General features: G+C 43.2%; 1 protein-coding gene across 1 annotated transcript; it reads right to left on the reverse strand.

Moving 5' to 3' along the window:
- Window positions 1-5,451: 5,451 nt before the first annotated feature.
- Window positions 5,452-15,104, reverse strand: gpatch3 (G patch domain containing 3). The gene is made up of 7 exons (XM_052036353.1): window positions 14,774-15,104; window positions 12,987-13,399; window positions 12,481-12,652; window positions 12,281-12,358; window positions 10,540-10,661; window positions 9,304-9,431; window positions 5,452-8,260 (listed from the first exon to the last, which is right to left on the reverse strand). Exons 1-7 carry the CDS (start codon window positions 15,102-15,104, stop codon window positions 8,056-8,058), a joined length of 1,449 nt encoding a protein of 482 aa, XP_051892313.1. The 3' UTR covers window positions 5,452-8,055.
- Window positions 15,105-15,517: the final 413 nt, after the last annotated feature.

The raw sequence follows: 15,517 nt of genomic DNA on the forward strand, positions 1-15,517 counted from the left end.
GATTACTGCCTGTGCCACATGACAGTGAGTATAGGAATAGAATGAGATGGAGGTTAAATGTGTGGCTGAGGGATTGGAGTAAGGGGCAGGGATTCAGATTTCTGGATAATTGGGGCCTCTTTTGGGGCAGGTATGACCTGTACAAAGAGAACGGGTTGCACTTGAATTCCAGGGGGACCAATATCCTAGCAGGGAGGTTTGCTAAGGCTACTGGGGGGAGTTTAAACTAAATTGTTGGAGGGTGGGATCCAAACTGGAGAGACTGGGGAAGAGGTATTTGGCTCTCAAATAGAGAAAGCTAGTAGTAGGTACAAGAGGGAGGATAGGCAGGTGATAGAGAAGGGATGTGCTCAGACCGGTTTGAGATGTGTCTGTTTTAACGCAAGGAGTATTGTGAACAAGGCGGATGAGCTTAGAGCTTGGATAAATACTTGGGGCTACGATGTGGTGGCCATTACAGAGACTTGGATGGCTCAGGGACTGGAATGGTTACTTCAAGTGCTGGGTTTTAGATGTTTCAGAAAGGACAGAGAGGGAGGCAAAAGAGGTGGGGGAGTGGCACTGTTGATCAGAGATAGTGTTACAGCTGCAGAAAAGGTGGGCGTCATGGAGGGACTGTCTACAGAGTTTCTGTAGGTGGAGGTTAGGAACAGGAAGCGGTCAATAACTTTACTGGGTGTTTTTTTATAGGCCACCCAATAGTAACAGGGACTAAACACATCGATGAAGGGAGAGCAGTAGATGTAGTGTATATGGATTTCAGCAAGGCATTTGATAAGGTACCCCATGCAAGGCTTATTGAGAAAGTAAGGAGGCATGGGATCCAAGGGGACATTGCAATGTGGATCCAGAACTGGCTGGCCCACAGAAGGCAAAGAATAGTTGTTGAAGGGTCGTATTCTGCATGGAGGTCAGTGACCAGTGGTGTACCTCAGGGATCTGTTCTGGGACCCTTACTCTTTGTGATTTTTATAAATGACCTGGCTGAGGAAGTGGAGGGATGGGTTAGTAAGTTTGCGGATGACACAAAGGTTGGAGGTGTTGTGGATAGTATGGAGGGCTGTCAGAGGTTACAGCGGGACATAGATAGGATGCAAAGCTGGGCTGAGAAGTGGCAGATGCAGTTCAACCCAGATAAGTGTGAAGTGGTTCATTTTGGTAGGTCAAATATGTTGGCAGAATATAGTGTTTATGGTAGGACTCTTGGCAGTGTGGAGGATCAGAGGGATCTTGGGGTCCGAGTCCATAGGACGCTCAAAGCAGCTGCACAGGTTGACTCTGTGGTTAAGAAGGCATATGGTGTGTTGTCCTTCATCAATTGTGGAATTGAATTTAGGAGTCGGGAGGTATTGTTGCAGCTATATAGGACCCTGGTCAGACCCCACATGGAGTACTGTGCTCAGTTCTGGTCGGCTCACTACAGGAAGGATGTGGAAGCCATAGAAAGGATGCAGAGGAGATTTACGAGGATGCTGCCTGGAATGCGGAGCATGCCTTATGAAAGCAGGTTGAGGGAACTTGGCCTTTTCTCCTTGGAGCGATGGAGGATGAGGGGAGGACCTGATAGAGGTATATAAGATAATGAGAGGCATTGATCGGGTAGATAGAGGCTTTTCCCCAGGGCTGAAATGGTAGCCACAAGAGGACATAGGTTTAAGGTGCTGGGGAGATGTCAGGGGTAAGTTTTTTACTCAGAGAGTGGTGAGTGCGTGGAATGGGCTGCCGGCAACAGTGGTGGAGGCGGATACGATAGGGTCTTTTAAGAGACTTTTGGATAGGTACATGGAGCTGAGAAAAATAGCAGGCTATGGGTAAGCCTAGTAATTTCTAAGGTAGGGACATGTTTGGCACATCTTTGTGGGCCAAAGGACCTGAATTGTGCTGTAGGTTTTGCTATGTTTTTCTATGTTTTCTATCCCAAAATGGATATCGGTTAGCAGACTATTGACGAGTAAGTGCTGCTTGATAAGTCTGTCAAGAGCACTCTAGGGCTGCTGGTAGAGGGGACGCCATAGTTAAGGAAAGAGGAAAACATCTCAAAGGTATCTGTGTGGAACAACTTTACATTAGAACAAATGTACCAGACTCAGGAACTAGGAGAATGGGAGGAAATTGACAGAGCCATCTGTTTCCAGCACCTCTGCTCACATCCCCTCTTCTCTTGGCCAGAGTGTGAATAGAGTTCGCCTGCTTCTTATCTTCCACTGCACTTGCACTTCTTCCAAACTACTATATTGCATTTGGAGCTCATGACATGGTTTCCTCCACAATGGAGAAACCAAATGTAGATTATTTGACCACTTTGGTTAGCACTTCTGTTCAGTGTGCAGTGGTGACCATGGGCTTCCAGTGCCAGTCATTTTAATTCTCCATTCTACTCCCACTTTGACCTTCCTGCACTATTCCAATGACACCCATCTAAAGCTTGAGGAACAGCACCTCAATTTCCATCTGGACACATTGCAGCCTTCATGGCTCAATATCAAATTCATCAATTTCAGATAATTCAATTTTTTCTGATTGTGTCAGAACTTTGCTAGTTCTGCTGTAAGATCATCCATCTGTTATGTTAATTTTTTTTCTCTCTTCGCAGACTCCGCTTGATAATGCAAAGCATTTCCAATTTTCCTCCTTTTGCTTATAGGTTCATTAACAGCTCTGACCTGCATTTCACACTTTTAATACAACGCTTTGTTCTCTGTCTCTAACTTCCCTCATTAACCTGTCAGCCAGTTGGCTCTGTAACCATTGGGATCACCTCAGTTATCCTGACCTCATCCTATCAGTGATGTTCCCTTTGTCCTATCCATCCCCTCCCTTCCGAAACTAAAAACAAATCTGTTTTCTGACTTTCTCAGTGCTGATGAAGGTTCTCAACCTAGAATGCCAACCCTGTTTCTCTTCCCATAGATGCTGCCTAAGTGTTTCCAGCAGGTTTTATTTCAGATTTCCAGTATCTTCAGTTTTTTGATTTTCATATTCTTTTGTAAGTAAGCAGAATACTCCAGATATGGTCTCAACAAGACCTTGTACAATTGTAGCAAAAGATCCTTGCTCCTGTACTCAATACTTCTTAAATGAAGGCCAGCATCATTTGCTTTCTTAACCGCTTGCTGCAACTGCATGTTTGTTTTCATGATTGGTATACAAGGACACCTGGTTCTCTTTGTATGACAACATTTCCCAATGTTAGAGCCATTTAGGTAATATTTTGCCTTTTGGTTTTTCCTACTGAAGGGATAACTGTACATTTATCCATTTTATGCAGCATCTGCCATTTATTTGCCCACGCACTCAACTTGTCTGACCTCGATACTTCTTACACAATTCACGGTCCCACTCAGTTTCATGTTGTAAGCAAACTTATAAATATTACATTTGGTTCCCTTACCTAAATATTTGATATATATGCTGAATACCCGGGGCCCAAGCACTGTTCCCTGCAGTACTTGACCAGTCATCGCCCACCACTCCAAGAAATTCCCTTTATTCCCACTCTCTGTTTCCTGTCTGTCAGCCGATTTTCAATGAAGTATATTCTCCCCAATCCCATATGCTTTAACTTTGCACACTAACCTTTTTAGTGGGACTTCATCAATGGTCTTCTGAAAATCTAAGTACGCAATGGTTATTTCATTGCACATTGTGTGTTTTTGTTTGCTGTTTAGTACCGGTGTGAATCTGTGTTGCAGCTTCACCAAGCTGTTACCTCATTTTTAGGTACACAGTGCTTTTCCTGTAATGCATTTGTACCATCCTCATTGATCCCCTGGCTTGATTGCAATTGTAAAGGGAAGAATATGCTGAGCCATATAGTTACTGGTTCCAGCGTGTACATTTTTGCTGCTGCTGACAGTCTGCTACGTCTCACAGATGGTCATTTTGGAGTTATACCATTTAGCATGATTGTTCTGCCACACAACACAATTGTGGGAGTCCTTGACGTATTCACCTATTGCTACTGATTTCACATATTTATTTAGAGACAAGAAACAAGCTGCTTGCGTCAAGATCATTGAAAGACGCAAAGCTGAATAGTCTGGAATGGAGTAAATGCACCATTTGCAGACTGTTGGCAGGTTTAGTTACTTACAAGAATGTACTCTGTGTTTATACCATAGATCATTGTCATATTCCAAAAAAAAGAGCAGTTGCAGTATTTACTAATTCTTCAACTTCCAAAAGGGATTCAGTCCTGGAAAATGTTTTACACAAAGTTTAGTAAATCAGAAAGACTAGGCAAAATGCAATATGGACATTTTTTGCACTGTATACCTAAGTGAGGAGAGTAGCTTCCTGTTCATTATGCCAAAATCTGGGGCATGTTCACCCCATAGACTCAATGGCATGAAAGCAAAATTTCTTAAATAGATTGAAATTACTGAAAACAGTTAGGTTTGAAATTTAGAGGTTTAGTTTCACATGGAAGAAAATGAACTTGACCAGTAGGACCCATCTGCCCCGGTCCACATTGCCACATCATGATCAGGTCAGAAAGATCTTGCTGAATGTGGTCTAGACCATATGTTGCAATTACACCGAGGGGTGGAAAGCAGGGGGTCCGTCCTCTGAAGTGGGTGTTAAAAGGGATTTATCCCTCACTCAGCATTATTAAAAGTTTATTTGGTCATTATTACATTACTGTTTGTGGGTTCTTGCTTTGTGCAAATTGGCTTTTGTTCTTTTATTACAACAGTGACTATAAGACATTGGTTTGAAGATAAATATGCCCAATGCCAAACTCCTGAAATAGACACTCTATTCCAAGCCCCGTCCTGGGAAGAGGTTACCAAGTAGACTGGTTTCTGACAGCACAAATTAGACAAGAGGTTTGATGAAATATCATTGACCTGAAAAGTTAACTATTCTTCTCTCCACAGGCTTTCTAATGTACTGATTATTCCCAGCCTTTTCTATTTTTATTAGGCATATTATTGTAACTTAGGTGACAAATTATAGTAAACTGATAAAATGCAGTTTTTATTTTTCTAAATATATTTCTAGACAAGCATTGCTTTTATTTTGCTTGAAAGCTATGTATTTTAAGATTAAAGTTGTTCTTTTGAGAATGAGGTCAGTTCCAGTGGGAATATATTAACTCAGACTATTAAAACTTTGTTATTACTCCATTTATAGAATTGCACATCTGAAGTGGTGGTTTATTTACATTTTTTGAGCAAGTATGTAAGACTTTCCAAGTATGTGGGCTGTAGAATAGTGACCACTCATTGCTGTGTGAACTTATGGCCTCCGGATGAACACCAGTTTTCATTTGCTTACATGTTTAAGGCTCTTTCCATGCAGTAATTGGGGATGATACTTACATTATAATCAATATCCATAAAGAAATGCAAGGACTAAGATGCTAATAATCAGTAATGTAAGATATTTTGAAATGCAGACTTCGACCTTGTGTTGAATATTTGACAGCAAAGATTCCATTGCTTCTAGTAAGGTTAATTAAATATTTATTTAAATAAAACAATGTGAAAAAATTTATGTACAAAATATTCTTTTCTACAATTAAACAATATACAAAGTTCTTATTTACATTAAAAAGGTTCTAATTACAATACTGTCCTCACAGTAAGAATGTGCATATGGTTCTAAGATCTCTCCCCATGATGTAGAACAATATGCAGGATCCATTTGAAGTAAGTATTTAGTCACTAGCAATCTGCTGGAGGAACTCAGTGGGTCAAGCAGCATCTGTGGGGGAGAAAGAATTGTCAAGATTTCGGGTAGAAACCCTGCATCAGGACCATGCTGATGCAGGGTTTCAACCTGAAATGTTGACAATTCCTTCACCCCACCCCCTCACAACCTGCTGAGTTCTTCCAGCAGATTGTTTGTCACACCAGATTCCAGCATCTGTAGTCTCACGTGTCTCTGAGATATTTAACAATATGCCTAACCCAGGGTTGGAGGATGAGCTCACATGCACAATCCCTGATTAAGGTTAGAAATCTGAAAATAACCTTATTCTGATTCATATTAGATACTTCATACTGACTCAGGAGAGTTGGTTGGGCAGTTAGGGAAGAAAGGATGGGAGAAAAGTATAGCTAGATTGTAGCTCAAACCATGCTCTGTGACTCCAGGAGCTTTCCTAATAGTGACCACATTGACTGGTTTGTTTTGGGGAAGATGCAAGCCCTGCAAAGACCATTTTGTGCTAATCTTGCCTGCAAAATGGAGAGCTTCATCCACAGCATCTGTGATCTAGGAACTGCAGACACGATGTGACAACCTGTATTCTCAAGAGGGTGGTAGGACTGAATCAAGGGAGCCACTTTATGGGCCAGGCCATGCATGCTACTCTGAATCCTCAGTCCTCCAGCAAGGTGAAAAAGAGGAACTGAATTCTGAAATTAGCCCAAGAAAGAAGACAAAATAACAATCACAAAATGACACCAGGTATTTCATCCCCATTACTATTGACTATTAAGATCTGTGAGAAACCCTATAAAGGCCCATGAGATGAAACAGAAATATTGAAATAATTATTTCTCCACAAGCCCCAGTGGTGGGACACTGGAGATCAGGCACTTGTATGAAATTATGCACTAGTACAGTATTCAAACCCTTATACAAGGGTATATATAATATTGTGGAGTTGGCCAGTCCCATGGTATATGCAGTCTAATTATCCAAGAAATTGGTAACAAATTAATCAAATCAAATTGTTCAGACTGGGGACAAAGAAAGCCCAAAGGAACCATCAGGAATTTGATCCAAAACTTTTATCCCTTTTTATGGGATGTTAAAAAGCACCAATAGCCACATTACCCAAGCAACCACTATTGTGCAGACCCATACCACAATCAGCAGCCTGAAAATTAGTCCACACCAGGTGGCGTAGTTCAGCCAGCAGAATCCCTCCTGTAATCATATCATCAAATCTTTGGCAGAGAAAGCTGTTTCCACCCCACAAAGAAATGTTGCAAGCAAGATTATATAGCTGAGTGGAAGGCACGCAATTGGAATTGACATTCTGTTTTGTCTTCATCACCTGCAGTCAAAGACACCAAATGGGAAGGAGGATGCCGCTTCTCTGGATATGTGTGATCATAGTATCCTTGAGGGCAATTGCCAACAGCTATTCAGCTGATGTCATTTTGGCCTGATTATAATAAAAGTTATAACAGTTCAATTACTCCAGTCCTTGAGAGAAAACTCTGCAAATTACTCTTTGGTCCACTCAGGTTCTTTGAGAGGCAAGTTATTCAGGTAAAATATAGTTCACCAATGTGAGGTAAAACAAAAGTGAAAATATGTAAAAACTGATCTGCTGGTTCCTCCAAGAAAAATGAGGGAGGTTGGGGAGAAGATCTTGGAGAGAATCTGGGAAGGAGACTAAGGACATAGAAATTCTGTTGATAAATAATAAAACCAGATCAGGGTTGGGGCCCCAAAGTTCAACTGGGGAAATTCGTCTGATAATTCTTATTATGCGAAGGGATGCATTACAGGGTGTGTAGTTGCACAAGTGATGAAGTTAAAGGCTTGGCCTGAACTACCAGCAGTTCAATAAAATATTTTTGTACGAGAACTCTTCTTGCCTGTCCTTATTCTGGTGTTGTGCTCAACCCCCAAATGGGATACAGGGCACCCTGAAACAAGGAAATTCATTTCCTTTCGCTAACTACGCTTCCTGATCTTGACAGATACTGCATGAAAATAGGCCCTTCGAGTCCACACTGACCATCAATTGCCCATTTTACACAAATCCTGCATTAATATTTTATTCTCCCCACATCTCTTTAACTCCCTCCAGATTCTACCACTTACCTACACTAGGGGCAACTTACAATGACCATTTAACCTGCACATCTTTGGGTTGTTGGAGGAAACTGGAGCACCTTGAGGAAACCCACACAGTAACAGGAACAATGTGCAGACTCCACACAGACAGCATCTGAGGTCAGGAAGGCAGTGACTCTACTAGCTCCTTGCTACATCGTCAAACTGTCAAAAAATTGAATCTAGCATCATTATCCACAAAACTAGATTCCACCTAGGATGCACCAGCAGGTGTAGAAAGCCACTGCCAAGTTATTGTGTGTGGTGTCCAGGCTCTTTTGCTTTAACAAACTTTATGTCCTCTCTGTACTTCATGCTGGTCACTGGCTGTCTCCGGAGCAAGGTGTCACCTTGGTCTATCTCCTCGGGCTCATCATATACTGTTGAAATCAGGTGCCTGGTCTGTCGATATGGTTTCTTCACTGGCTGAAAATTCTGGATTCTTTCTCCATGATACCTGCACAGAGTCAAAGCAGCAAAGGAATGTCAGTGAAAAAATTCAAATTAATCACAGGTATCACAAAGCTCATGTTTCTGTTCAGAAACATGAATTTCAGGTGATACCAGAGCAGCATCTCTGCTGTAGATTAAATTTCTGTCACAACACATTGGGTGTCTGCCTGGGTCAGTAGATACAGTGGATAGCACCCTTGCCAAGTCAGAAACTGAAAGGGACAACAGTCCCACTCTAGAAATTAGAGCAAAGAAAATCCAGTCTCAATACTCCAGTGCTGCATTAAGCATGTGAAAGACACAAGTTATTTCTTTTCCACAACCCCTCTTGAGGCTGGAATGATACTAGGCTTACTATTTCACTGAGTGAAGGGTTCTTGCAAGAAAAGTAAAAAGTGCAACACTGCAGAAATTTACTGGTGAATTAAAAAACACTTTGATGTTAATGCACTAGTTTGAAAATTCAGGCTATGATCCCCAGGCTCACATTTCACAGCCGCATCATTCAGCAAGAAGATTCAAAGAAAATTCTTGGTACTGCTTCCCCCATATATTCAGGACTGGACCCATTACTGAATACACTTACAATAGCTAAGTCCATTGCACATACAAACACATAGCAAAAAAACAGAAAATGCTTGAAATACTCAGCAGCATTGGTGGAGAAAGAAACAGAGTTAATGTTACATCAGAATTATAATCGTAAGGTCATTAACTAGAAACCTTGACTCTTGTTTCTCTCCCCACAGAAGTTGCCTGACCTGCTGAGTATTTCCAGTATTCTCCATTTTTATTTCAGACTGCCAGCATCTGCATAAATTTGCTTTGGAATACAAAGCAACAGGTCTTTACTGACCATATATAGGAAAACAGTCCTAGTTCTTTACTGACTGCATGTACAGTGTCAGTTTATTAAATATACTGAAACAATAGTTCTTTATTGACTAGGATTTCTATACAGTGAGGCATTGTCATTTTAAGACTCTTTGTAACCAATCGTTCAGAGAAACTACCAAACCTATACGAAGAGCCACAAGTATCACCTACCCGAATCCTCGCTTACACTTTGGATTCTGCCCATCGTTGTCCAGAGCATCAGCCAATCCAGAGCTGCTACAGCCAAGGCCTTGACCATCCTTCCATCCCTGCTTTTCCATCACCTTCCTGCCTATTCCCTGAGTAGGAAGTAGAAGGAACACATTGATCCACATAAACCGACGAATGGAAATGACTGAGACAAAAGAATCTCAGATTCAATAACCACATTTTCCCTGGCAAAGCACAAGCAGCACTAAACTAGGCAGGAATTTGTGACAGGGAGATAAATGATCTGATGCAGCAACACCACTCTCAGCATCACCTCATGACAGGCTTAAAACAATGCTTTGAAGGATCTTGGTTCAATAGCTTGAAAACAGCCCTTCTGCATGTAAGGGCCATAGCCCAAGAGCAAGGTTAATACTCCACAGCAGAATTAATGGAGCACTGCAGTTATGGGAAGACTGACAAAGCCATTCCATTTCTGTTTAGCAAGACACAAGAGATTCCAAAACTACTCTGAAAGTTAGCAGGGAGCTTTCAAAATATCCTGACGAACATTCATTCTTAAACCAAACTAATGGGACGTTTATCTCTTTTCCTGGCTGTGGAACCGAGTGTAAAATTGATAATGACTTCAAAAGATACAATACATGCTATGAGATTACATGGCAGCCTCTTCTTCCTTTCCATATGGTGGATGTGAGAAACACCATATTAAGAGAAATATTTATTGTATAACTGTAGTAGCAAAGATTCTGAACAAATCTATTTGGTTTGTATTATATTTGAACTGACCACACAAACAACCATTGAAAACCATCACCCGGGACTTGCCCTCTTCACATTACCACCATCAGGGAGGAGGTACAGGAGCCTGAAGACCCACACTCAACATTTCAGGAACAGCTCCTTCCCCTCCGCCATCAGATTTCTGAACAGTCCTCGAACACTACCTTGTATTCCTCTTTGGCACCATTCATTTTTGTAATTTGCAGTAATTTTTATGTCTTTATGTCTTGCATTGTACTGCTGCCACAAAACAACAAATTTCATGATATATGCCAGCAATAATAAACCTGATTCTGATTCATGTGAACAGAGGCATGCTCTAGAAGGACTAACTTTTACTTTAACACAGATTGAGAATAAAAGCTCCATTTTAAAACTCACATTTAAACAGGAGAATCTGTTTATTATTAAGTATTGTTTTGAATCATCTAATGTAGAAGGAGATAAGCTTACCTTGGTGTAACGCTCAAAGCCTCCAATACGAGGGGACTGCACAGATACACTCTCAAGCCCCTCCCTCAGCCGCTGTTCCAGCCTCATCTGTACATAATCCTGAGAATCCTTATCACCTCCATCTGGGGAAAAACTCAAAAGAAATTTACCTTATAGTTGTTTTTGCAGTACTTAATCAGAAATCCACCAACACCAAAACTTTTGAACAGTCAAAACTCTCACGAAGCATGAAATCTTTGCAGAGTGGCACAGCCAGTAGAGGTGCTGCCTCACAGCACCAGAGACCTGGGTTCAACCCAGACCTTGGGTGCTGTCTGTGTGGAGTTTACATGTTCTCCCTGTGATCACGTGGGTTTCCTCCAGGTGCTCTGGTTTCCTTCCACATCCCAAAGATCTACAGGTTGGTAAGTTAATTGGCCACTATATATTGACCCTAGTGTGTAGGAGAGTGAAATAATCTGAGGGGTGTTGATGAGAATGTGGGGAGAATAAAAATTGGGATTAATGTAGGATTAGTGTAGATGGGTGGTTAGTGGTCAGTGTGGACTTGGTGGGCCAAAGGGCCTGTTTTCATGATGTATGTTTCTCTGAGGGATCCTTACGAACAATCACCATTATATCATGTGGAAGCAGGAACTTGTCATAGCATGACACACAGTGTGAATTCTATCCCTGAAGACTGTGCCATGTCACGTGAAAGAATACATGTCTTTAACCCTGCTGCATCGGGCAGTACAAGCAGGTCCTAATCCCTGTTGCATACAGAAGGAAGCACAGACCCTGCAGTGCCATTCCATGCAGAGAAGGGCAGACTAACACTATGTCCTGTTCCAGTGGCACGCAAGCCCTACAGCTCGTGCCACACTACCTGCAGCAGGACCTCCAGCCAATGCCATTCTGCACATGATAGGACCTGCAGCCCATGGTGTGCCACACCAGACAGGACTAATGCCTCCAGCCCACTTAAGGCTGTACAATCTACTCATCACACCAATCAACCTTATCCATGCTACACAGTTTTTCACCCAACCATTATAACCTGCATTGTGCACTCTAGAAGAAAAAGACCCCTAAAGTATGCACCATGCTGTACATTGCAGGAGATGCAGCCACTAGTCTGTATTGTGCTGTACACACAGTTCACACTGCCCTGACAGCATGTCTTGCTGCCTCTGGTAGTTCACACAGGCCCCGCCGCACTGAAGAGAATAAAGTGGCTATAGATTTTCAACCTAAAGCAAACTGCAAATGGCAAATCCATCAGCCACCATGGTCGGTGATGTATCTCACACTGCAGGAAATTCAGCCCTTGCATTCTGCACCATACTGCAGAGGATATTTGCAGTCCCTAAAGAACCACACACTCAAGGACATGCAGCCAATACAGCCTGCATCTGCCACTAAACGCTTGGCAGGATGTACTGCTCAATAAGGCTATACAGGGAAAGAATTTTAGGCCTTCCTGCCTGCCCCTTGACTCTATCACAATATCGTCCTCTTCAGTCCCTTTGATTAGTTCAGGTTCCTTATCTCTTACATATTGTATTTCTAACATCATTTACTGGATGTTGTGCATTTATACTCAGTGTTTATTCATTAACTCAGTTGTTTAGTGATGTTTAACAATTAAATCAGATATTTCTTCACTCTGTTGTATTTCTAAAGGTCTGCAAAAGGAATCAGGAGTATAAAATGCTAAATTCCAATTACACATCAAACAGATGAGAAATTTATAAATTACCTCTCCTTCCTGGTTGTCCTTTGTTGTAGTACACACTCATATCAACATCCCAGTCATCTGCGGTCTCCTCATCAAAATCTGAAAGATTGAGCAAAAGTCAACCCTAAACAAACCAACTCACCCAAGTCCACCAACACCTGCCCTGGTCTCAACTACTGAAGTCCTCTGAACAAAAATAACAACCCTGTGCCAGGTCCTACCTCTTTTCTCTTGCCAAAACTGTGCATCTGTGTAAAACACAAGGCCAGAACCTCCTTTCTCCCACTTCAGCTCAATCTCTTCCTCAAACAGTCGCTCCTTTGTCCGATCCTGGGCTGTAACATCCTCATACAATGCCTCATGTCTCTCCCATTCCTCACACTCATCATCATCCTGGCAATAAACAAAGTAATATTACCGTTAGATGAGAACTTGCATTTAACACTGGAATAACATAACCTTCCCATTACCGAAGGCCAATTATTGTTGAGATATCCCCACCGCAAAGGCTGGGGCCCCACAATCATGAACTACCAGTGCTCTGTTACAACCTAATCCCAAGTGGAAGGCTTTGTTCAGATTCTTGCACTGCAATGAGTGGTGACAGGTTCCTCAACTTAAGTGGGAGCAAGGGACCAACTCCACCTTCCCCAAGGATTTTCAGGGTGCAAAGCTCCTCCTTCACCATGGGTTCTTGACTCACTTATGACATGAAAATGTTGCTTACATCCTCTGAATGGGACTCCTCTTCCTCTGGAGATTTCTCATGTCCTGCCTCTTGCAACTCCAGTAAGTGAGCAGTTGAATCTTGCTGTGTGTTCTCTTCTGCTGCTTCTATCTCAGTCCTTCCTTTCACACGCACCGTGGTCGAATTCTGATACAGAAAAGGAACATTCCCATAACGCCTATTAGAGCTGGTCTTCGGGAATTTCAGACAGAGCTTGGTGATGATACGGGGAGGCAAACGACATGCTTGGATCAATTCCAGGAAGACCCTCAGTGGAGTTCCCACATTCCCATTGGGCATTACTGCTGGAGGGTTTAATTCTGGCAATCTGGACAGATCTTCAATTGTGAAAGTTTCACTCAGTGCTCTCCGACTCCGCAGTTCCTTTCTTGTTCTGTATGAAATGTCAGAATCTGTTTTAACAAAAAAAACAATAACCAATGAAGACACAAGAGACTGTAGATGTTGGAATCTGGAGCAACAAACAATCTGCTGGGGGAACTCAGCGGATCAAGCAGCACCTGTGCAAGGAAAGGAATTGTCGATGTTTTGGGTCGAAACCCATCAGGGATCATAACAGTAACCAATGGCCCTTCACAAAAAAAATGGAATAGCATGAAAACCCACACATGCAAACATGCCCAGCCACACACTCCAACTCCTCCCATTCCATCTTGACCTTCATCACCTGTCAGTCTAATTCCTCATCTCTGTCCCAATGACTTTTGCCCTCAGTCTCCAACAACATTCCTGTCACCTTCTGGTTCTTTACTTCTACCAATACCTTCCTCTTTTGTTCTTCACCATCAACCCTGCTGATGTCCTTCAATAACTCCTGCCTTCCATTCTTTCACAAATGTGAAAAGAAATGCTGTGGATCCGAGCAGTTACGGCAGCATCACTGAAGAGGAAAGCTGAGATAACTTTTCAAGTTGATGATTCTTCACCACCTTTCTTTCACAAACATTCCCTTTTGTTTTTGCCCATACTTCAATATGTTCCTCTCTCACAGAGGCTTCCGGACCCACTGAGTATTTCCAGCACTTTATGTCTGACAGCATCTACAGGAGATGCTGCCTCTTCTTGAGGCAGCATCTATCATCACAGTTCCCCACCACCTGGGTCATGTTCCCTTTTTGCTACTACCGTCAGGTTGGAGGTACAGAAAACACAAAGTCTCAGACCAGGCTCAGGAACAGCTACTTTCCCATGACCGTCAGGTTCTTGAATCGAGACACAAGAAACTGCAAATGCTGGAATCTGAAGCAGCAAACAATCTGCTGGGTGAACCCAGTGGGTCGAGCAACATCTGTGGGACGAAAACAACTGTCGACGATTTGGGTCTAAACCCCGCATCAGGACTTTTTGAACTAACCTGCACAACCTTAATTCTACCTCAGCAACGAACAGTACGGGCCACCTCTTGCACTACTATGATGGTATTTGTTTTGCACTAATGTCTTGCTTTTCAGTCTTTTCACTGTCTTTTATAACTTAGATTCAGACAACACATAAAACCTATGTGCCTGTGATGCTGCTACTGCAAGCAAGTTTTTCATTGTGCTTCACCATACTTGTGCCCATGACAATAAGCTAGCCTTGACTCTCCCAGTGGTCCTGATTCCCTGCCACCCCCCTCCCCCGACCGCGGGCCTCCCCTGCCACCCGTCGACCGCGGGCCTCACCTGCCGCGCCCACCCCCCACCCCCGAACCGCAGGCCTCACCTGCCGCCCCCCTCCCCCGACCGTGGGCCTCCCCTGCCACCCCGCCCGACCGCGGGCCTCACCTGCCGCCTCCCCGACCCTGACGATGCGGATGCAGCAGCGTCTCTGCAGCGAGTCCCCGGCCCTGTCCACCCACTGGCTGCCGTCGTACATCCGCAAGAAGTGGGAGGCCCGGTCGGCCGGCAGCCTCACCACACAACAGCAGGTCAAGCCACCGTCCTGCCCTTCTTGACCCGAGGCTCGGTGGTGCTGCCGCTCGGGCCGATGCCGGTAGTGAAAGCAGCTGAAGCCGCCGCTCTCGGTGAACTGTGAGAAATATTGCCGGAGATCAGCGGCGCGGAGCCCCGGCGGAATGTTCCTCACCACAGTGTAAACACAGGCCGCCGCTGCCATCTTACAGACGGGCAATCGAGAGCGCACGCATGCGCCCATTAGAATGAAAGGCCGAGCTCGCCATCTTTGATATTGGCAGCGTGAGTCACTTGGGTGAAATGATTGAGCAACATTTCAATGCTCCAGCATCTTTGTTTTCGTCTGTGCAAGTTTCCGTTTAAACATATTACTTTAAGTTTACAGCATATAAACAATTGCTCTGTGCGGGTGCTTGAGCTTCACATGACTTCCGCCAGGCGACATGGCAAAACAGGAGATGAAACTGGCTACAAGAGTTGCCAAAATAAAATTAGGTCTTAAAGAATTAACATGAGCTTTGATAGAGCATGTGGGAAGAAGCTGATTCGTTTGGCAAATAAAAAGAAGTTATGGATTTGAACAATAAGCTAAAGGGCTTAAGGGGAAATGCATAA

This window comes from Pristis pectinata, chromosome 22, assembly GCF_009764475.1.
Source record: "Pristis pectinata isolate sPriPec2 chromosome 22, sPriPec2.1.pri, whole genome shotgun sequence".
Classification (NCBI taxonomy): Eukaryota; Metazoa; Chordata; class Chondrichthyes; order Rhinopristiformes; family Pristidae; genus Pristis; species Pristis pectinata.